Genomic DNA, 7,204 nt, shown 5'->3' on the forward strand with positions numbered 1-7,204 from the left:
CAGGATCCAAGACCACCCCAGTCAGGAGGGGTTAGACATGTTTATACTAACAGATGAGGATCTTGTTTCCCTTTCCTGTTCTGATTCTGACTGACAGGGAACGTGCTGCGACGCAGAGGGCAGGGTCAATTGGTGAGGAGTGTTGGTCTCCGTTCCAAATGCCACCCTGTTCCCTAGATAGTGCACTGTTTTTGACTAGAGCTATGGGCCCTGTTCAAATGTAGTGCATTATATAGAGCCCTCAAACTCAACTCTGGACCTGGAAACCAGTTCCACTGCCATTTTTCCATTCTTCCCCTCTAATCAGGGACTGATTTTAGACCTGGGGGCACCAATTCCATTTTTGGGTAGAACAGAAAACCAGCAGGCGCCAGACCACGTAGGGTCAGAGTTGAATACCCCTGATATATAAAGAACATTTGGGACTTAGATTTGCTGTAGATGGATTGGGTCAGTGGTGATGAGTGTTGCGGTAAAGGGGACAGGGTCGCTGGTAGCCAGTTGGTGAGTTAGTGTTGCTATATTGCTGTCTCGCTCAGAAAGCTGGTAGTATGATACTCTTAGGATCTACTGAGGAACTGCGCTCGCATGTTGGCCGGTTCAGATGGAAGATTTCTTATTTTTCAGTTACATGTTGTATGGAAATCTGTTAAGGAGTGCAGGAAAAGAGAATATTGTTTCTATTGCATTTTGAAATGCCAGGTTGTGTAGAACTGCAGCTTTCAATGACCTGTGAAAGATGTGGGTACAACAACGTAGCATGGAGTTGCTGTCATTTTTTTTTTGTAATGTCATTTTTTTGTACAAAGATATATATATATAATGCTATGTGTGTGAATATTCTGATCGTAACATGCAGTTGTTCTTCCCCTCCTGTCCTGTAGGTGTCAGTGTCCAGCAGCAGGGCAGTGTGGTGGAGCAGCATAACACCCTCTCCGACGAGAGGAAGTTCATGCTGAACATGCTGTACGCCAAGAACTCCTCAGCCGGTCCCCTGAAGAGCCCGTCAGGCATCGACCCTGACCCCAACCTCGACCCCGAGGACAGCCTCTCCGGAGAGGCAGAGGACCGCAGAGGGCTGGGCAGGGCTGGTAGCATTCTGAAGGAACGTCTATCCAGCCTCAAGGTAGGAATGAATTAGTGTAGTTAAAAAAAATTTAAAATAATAAACGTTCTGACTTTATTGAACAGATAGAGAGAGGATGACAGTGGGGAAAGATATCGAGAGGTTGTGTCAACGTTGCCTGGCTACCTAAACTCCTTGCTTGGACAAATGCTAGGCCACGCCGACAGACGTTAGATTCTTCTCCGCAATGAGTCTGGATCTGAGTTCCAATTTCTAGAACGTGAACACATTCTAACTGTTCTGATTGGTCCCAGAAACCAATGGGTTGGGCCAGAGCCAGAACACACGTGGGTAAAGCAGCGTTTAAATAAAATGTGTCATTGGCTTTGATCCTTTGATTGGTTAGAGATGATCCAATCGCTGATGACTATTGTTTTGTACAACACCCCCCATTTTGACGTCACCCCAAACGATTTCAACGACGGCCGTCTCAGACTGAAGTATGTAGTGAACACACAGCAGCGGAACAATTCCGTTTGAATCGTGTAGCTCAGTTGGTAGAGCATGGCGCTTGCAACGCCAAGGTTGTGGGTTCGATTCCCACGGGGGGCCAGTATGAAAAAGTATGAAAATGTATGCACTCACTTAACTGTAAGTCGCTCTGGATAAGAGCGTCTGCTAAATGACAAAAAAATTAAAATAAGTCGTCAGGCAAGTGTCAAGGGGCAGTAGGTCAGATTCAAACTTAGATAGTTTGTGTGTATGTATTGATATGTAGGCTACGTGTGCCTTTTTTAAACATTTTTATGTAGTTCTGTCCTTGAGCTGTTCTTGTCTATTAATGTTCTGTATTATGTCATGTTTCATGTTTTGTGTGGACCCCAGGAAGAGTAGCTGCTGCTTTTGCAACATCTAATGGTGATCCTAATAAAATGCCAAAAATACCAAAATACCGACTAGACATGAGGCCTGAAACTGTGCCTTAGACAGCTAGACCTTTTTTTAGAAGTCTTTCAGAATCCATTAGTTGATGGGTGCTAGGACCGATTAATCGAAGTGATCTATAGCAGAGTTAAAGAGCTGAACACATGCTAAGGGATGTCCTTGTCCCATCGCACTCTAGCGACTCCTTGTGGCGGGCCGGGTGCGTGCACGCTGACTTCGGTCGCCAGTTGCACATTGGTGCGGCTGGTTTCGGGTTAAGCGAGCAGTGTGTCAAGAAGCAGTGCGGCTTGGCGGGGTTGTGTTTCGGAGGACACATGGCTCTCGACCTTCGCCTCTCCCGAGTCCGTAGGGGAGTTGCAGCGATGGGACAAGACTGTAACTACCAATTTGGATATCACGAAATTGGGGAGAAAAAAGGGGTAAAAAGATTTATTTTTATTTTTTTAAAGAGCTGAACACATGCTTACTGATCTACAGCAGGGGGGAAAGCTGAATAAAAAAAACAGCATTGTGTTTATTTTAATTTAAACACGTCTGTCACGCTTTGGAAAACATCACTCAAATTTGTAATTTTCAATCTTCGATTCCCACATTTTCAAATCGATACGGATAGCCTTGATCGACTGATTCCTGGATGAATCTAACTGATCCTTTCCTCCAGGCCCACCAGGCCCAGCCTCTACCCAGCGAGAACAGCAGCTCCAGGAGGGCAGAGCTGGAGGGTCTGGGTGGCAGTGCCCAGGCGGCGCGGGCCAGGCTGGCAGAGGAGCAGCACCGGCGTGTCCGGCCGCAGTACAGCATCGACGCGGAGACCCACGCCCGCAGCCTGGAGAATACCCAGATGACCCCTCTGGCCAGGGACCGACAGACCGATGCCTGGGACCAGCTCCAACCCAGCTCCAGAGCCCTGAAGATTAAAGACCTGGACTTCTCTGACCTTATGGAGGAGGAGGATATAGACGTTCTGGACGTGGACGTCTACGACGTGGGGGTTGGTCGGCCTGGTGGTGGAATCCCACCTCCTCCTCCACCCATGCCTGGACTAGGCTCCGCCCCTCCTCCTCCTCCTCCTCCCCCCGGGGCTCCAGGTATGAGTCCCCCTCCTCCTCCACCACCACCTCCGCCTCCTCCTGGAGCTCCCCCTCCTCCCCCTTCCTCCTCCTCCTCCTCCTCCCAGGCTCCAGACCTGGCCTTTGCCAAGAAGAGGAAGACGGTCAAGTTGTTCTGGAAGGAACTCAAACAGTCAGACAGTCCCAGGAAGTGTAAATTCGGACGCGGGACAGTGTGGGCGTCGCTGGATAAGGTTACCGTGGATACGGCCAAGTTGGAACACCTGTTTGAGTCCAAGGCCAAGGAGCTGCCCGTGGCTCTAAAGGTGAGGCCTTACATCAACTCAGAAATCAAAAGATCACATTTCCACGTGTTTTTTGTTGCTGTTTACGGCATTAAGGAAAATATCAGATATGCCAAATAATTTGCCTAAAGAATCTAAATTGGACTGCCTGTGTAAACTATAGGTCTAAAACTGTCTCCAGTACTGTAAAGCAGGAATGAAGTCAAAGCAAATACTAACTGTAATCTCTGTTGGTTAATTGTAAACCTTTCTGTGTTGTTTGTCCGTGCAGAAAGGGGCAGAAGTGAAGAAGGCGGAGATACTGGTGTTAGATTCTAAGAGAAGTAACGCCATTAACATCGGCATGACTGTGCTGCCAGCTGTCCACATCATCAAGACCGCCATCCTCAACTTTGACGAGTTTGCCATCAACAAGGAGGGCATAGAGGTAATACTGCCTTTCTACCACTAGATGGTGCTGTTACACCAGGGTCAGTGTACTCAGACATAGAACGTCAGTGACCTATGAAGTGTTATGGAGGAGAACTACAGTATTCCTCTAGTGTAGTTTTAATTCATGTTTACTGTCAACGACTACATGTGTACCTGAAAATCTCTGTCAACAAACCACCTTTTTAAATAACAAAAACATACATCAATGTCTACCACTCACACTTTCCTTTTTTAGTCATTTAGCAGACGCTCTTATCCAGAGCGACTTACAGGAGGAATTAGGGTTAAGTGCCTTGCTCAAGGGCACATCGACAGATTTTTCACCTAGTCGGCTCGGGGATTAGAACCAGCGACCTTGCGGTTACTGGCACAACGCTCTTAACCACTAAAGCTACCTGCCGCCCCCCAGTCAGTCCTCTGATTTCCTGTGGTCCAAATCCATGCCTCTCCTCCTCTAACTCCAGTCGTCTGTTCTCTCGTAGAAAATCCTGACGATGACTCCTAGTGAGGAAGAGAAGCAGAAGATCCAGGAGGCTCAGCTGGCCAACCCTGACGTCCCCCTGGGCTCGGCGGAACAGTTCCTCCTCACCCTGTCGTCCATCAGCGGCCTCACCGCTCGACTACAGCTCTGGGCCTTCAAACTCAACTATGAAACCCTGGAGAAGGTAGGATCGGGGGTCCGTACCCCTAAAGCATCTAGTCTGTCCTGCTCTCGTTATGTCCTCGTGCTTCCTGCAGAAAAACACGTCTGGGCCCAGGCGAGTGGTCTGCTTAAGTCTCTACGCAGCTGTACGTCATCTTAAAGCTCTTCCAGTCATCTGTCGTCATGTGCTGTAGGAACCGTGGGTATCCAAAGCCTCACCAGCAGAGCAGCGCTGGTCGGTGTTGTCAGACGGGCAGCTCAACAACAGCAGAATATTCCCCTCATGGTTATGGATGGGATGGGGAGGGAGAATATCAACAGCCTCATGGTTATGGATGGGATGGGGAGGGAGAATATCAACAGTTTGTCCAGGATAGGCAGATTCTGTTCTCTCTGTGTTTCTGTTATCACCTCTGAATCTCTGTCAATTACACATCGTTGGTATCTCTGTCTATAGCAAGCACCCCACACACATATACACACACGCACACGCACATATACACACACGCACACGCACACACTGTGCTCACAGTCTCTGCAGCACTAGTGTAGTGGACTGTGAATCCTCACTGACTGCCTAGCCTGTGTTAGCCTGTGTTAGCCTGTGTTAGCCTGTTTTAGCCTGTGTTAGCCTGTGTTAGCCTGTGTTAGCCTGTGTTAGCCTGTGTTAGCCTGTGTTAGCCTGTTTGATGCAGTTTGTTTTCCCTAAAGGTTCTTCATCTCTTCTCTTGGTCCCTGTGCAGGAGATAGCAGAGCCTCTTTTCGACCTAAAACTAGGTATGGAGCAGCTCGCCAAAAACAAAACCTTTAAGCGCATCCTAGCAACGCTTTTGGCCATTGGAAACTTCCTCAACAGCACCAGTGTAAGTGTGTTCTTCCTGGCTGTGTCCCAAATGGCACCCTATTCCCTATATAGTGCACTACTTTAGACCAGAGAATGGCACCCTATTCCCTATATAGTGCACTACTTTAGACCAGAGAATGGCACCCTATTCCCTATATAGTGCACTACTTTAGACCAGAGAATGGCACCCTATTCCCTATATAGTGCACTACTTTAGACCAGAGAATGGCACCCTATTCCCTATATAGTGCACTACTTTAGACCAGAGAATGGCACCCTATTCCCTATATAGTGCACTACTTTAGACCAGAGAATGGCACCCTATTCCCTATATAGTGCACTACTTTAGACCAGAGAATGGCACCCTATTCCCTATATAGTGCACTACTTTAGACCAGAGAATGGCACCCTATTCCCTATATAGTGCACTACTTTAGACCAGAGAATGGCACCCTATTCCCTATATAGTGCACTACTTTAGACCAGAGAATGGCACCTATTCCCTATATAGTGCACTACTTTAGACCAGAGAATGGCACCCTATTCCCTATATAGTGCACTACTTTAGACCAGAGAATGGCACCCTATTCCCTATATAGTGCACTACTTTAGACCAGAGAATGGCACCCTATTCCCATATAGTGCACTACTTTAGACCAGAGAATGGCACCCTATTCCCTATATAGTGCACTACTTTAGACCAGAGAATGGCACCCTATTCCCTATATAGTGCACTACTTTAGACCAGAGAATGACACCCTATTCCTATATAGTGCACTACTTTAGACCAGAGAATGGCACCCTATTCCCATATAGTGCACTACTTTAGACCAGAGAATGGCACCCTATTCCCTATATAGTGCACTACTTTAGACCAGAGAATGGCACCCTATTCCCTATATAGTGCACTACTTTAGACCAGAGAATGGCACCCTATTCCCTATATAGTGCACTACTTTAGACCAGAGAATGGCACCCTATTCCCTATATAGTGCACTACTTTAGACCAGAGAATGGCACCCTATTCCCTATATAGTGCACTACTTTAGACCAGAGAATGGCACCCTATTCCCTATATAGTGCACTACTTTAGACCAGAGAATGGCACCCTATTCCCTATATAGTGCACTACTTTAGACCAGAGAATGGCACCCTATTCCCTATATAGTGCACTGCTTTAGACCAGAGAATGGCACCCTATTCCCTATATAGTGCACTACTTTAGACCAGAGAATAGCACCCTATCCCCTATATAGTGCACTACTTTAGACCAGAGAATGGTACCCTATTCCCTATATAGTGCACTACTTTAGACCAGAGAATGGCACCCTATTCCCTATATAGTGCACTACTTTAGACCAGAGAATGGCACCCTATTCCCTATATAGTGCACTACTTTGGACCAGGGCCCAGGCCTAAATAGGGCATAAGGTTCCATTTGGGATGTAGCCACTGTATCGGTCAACAACGTAAAAAGCTCACCTCAAGCGATTGTTGTTGTTCATTTTTTTTTGTGGAATTTAATAAAGTAATCATTTAATATGGTTGAAATGTTTCCAAATGAGATGCGCTGAAATGAAAGCAGCTTCTGAGAATGAACACTCCGATTATAGTGATATTATGTCTGATCTCACAAACAATGGAAAGCATGTTTAGATAGGTGGAATCTAGAGACAAGCGTGGAGATGTTTTATCCGAGGGTCTCCTGCCAGTGACACGCTTGTTGAATTATGCAATAGAACGTGACACCAACAGTAATTAATGAGGCAGTCTAGACAGAGCAGGTGAGCGCAGGTGGGGTAGACGGAGCACGTGTTTGGTAGTTTGCAGCACTGTTCCACAACTTTATGTTAATGTATTTTTTAAATATATGCAAATCAAATACACCAGGTGTATTTATGTAAATGAGGCACAAATAAT

General features: G+C 46.8%; 1 protein-coding gene across 1 annotated transcript in view; it reads left to right on the forward strand.

The window, feature by feature from the left end:
* LOC121548376 (FH1/FH2 domain-containing protein 3-like) overlaps positions 1-7,204 on the forward strand; it is a 74,272-nt gene that overhangs the window by 63,946 nt on the left and 3,122 nt on the right. The window contains exons 8-13 of the mRNA XM_045209951.1: positions 885-1,126; positions 2,673-3,099; positions 3,196-3,386; positions 3,637-3,792; positions 4,280-4,462; positions 5,184-5,303. Of these exons, the coding sequence (XP_045065886.1) occupies positions 885-1,126; positions 2,673-3,099; positions 3,196-3,386; positions 3,637-3,792; positions 4,280-4,462; positions 5,184-5,303 (1,319 nt within the window). The remainder of the gene's footprint in view (positions 1-884; positions 1,127-2,672; positions 3,100-3,195; positions 3,387-3,636; positions 3,793-4,279; positions 4,463-5,183; positions 5,304-7,204) is intronic.

This window comes from Coregonus clupeaformis, chromosome 32 (assembly GCF_020615455.1).
Source record: "Coregonus clupeaformis isolate EN_2021a chromosome 32, ASM2061545v1, whole genome shotgun sequence".
In the NCBI taxonomy this organism is placed as follows: Eukaryota; Metazoa; Chordata; class Actinopteri; order Salmoniformes; family Salmonidae; genus Coregonus; species Coregonus clupeaformis.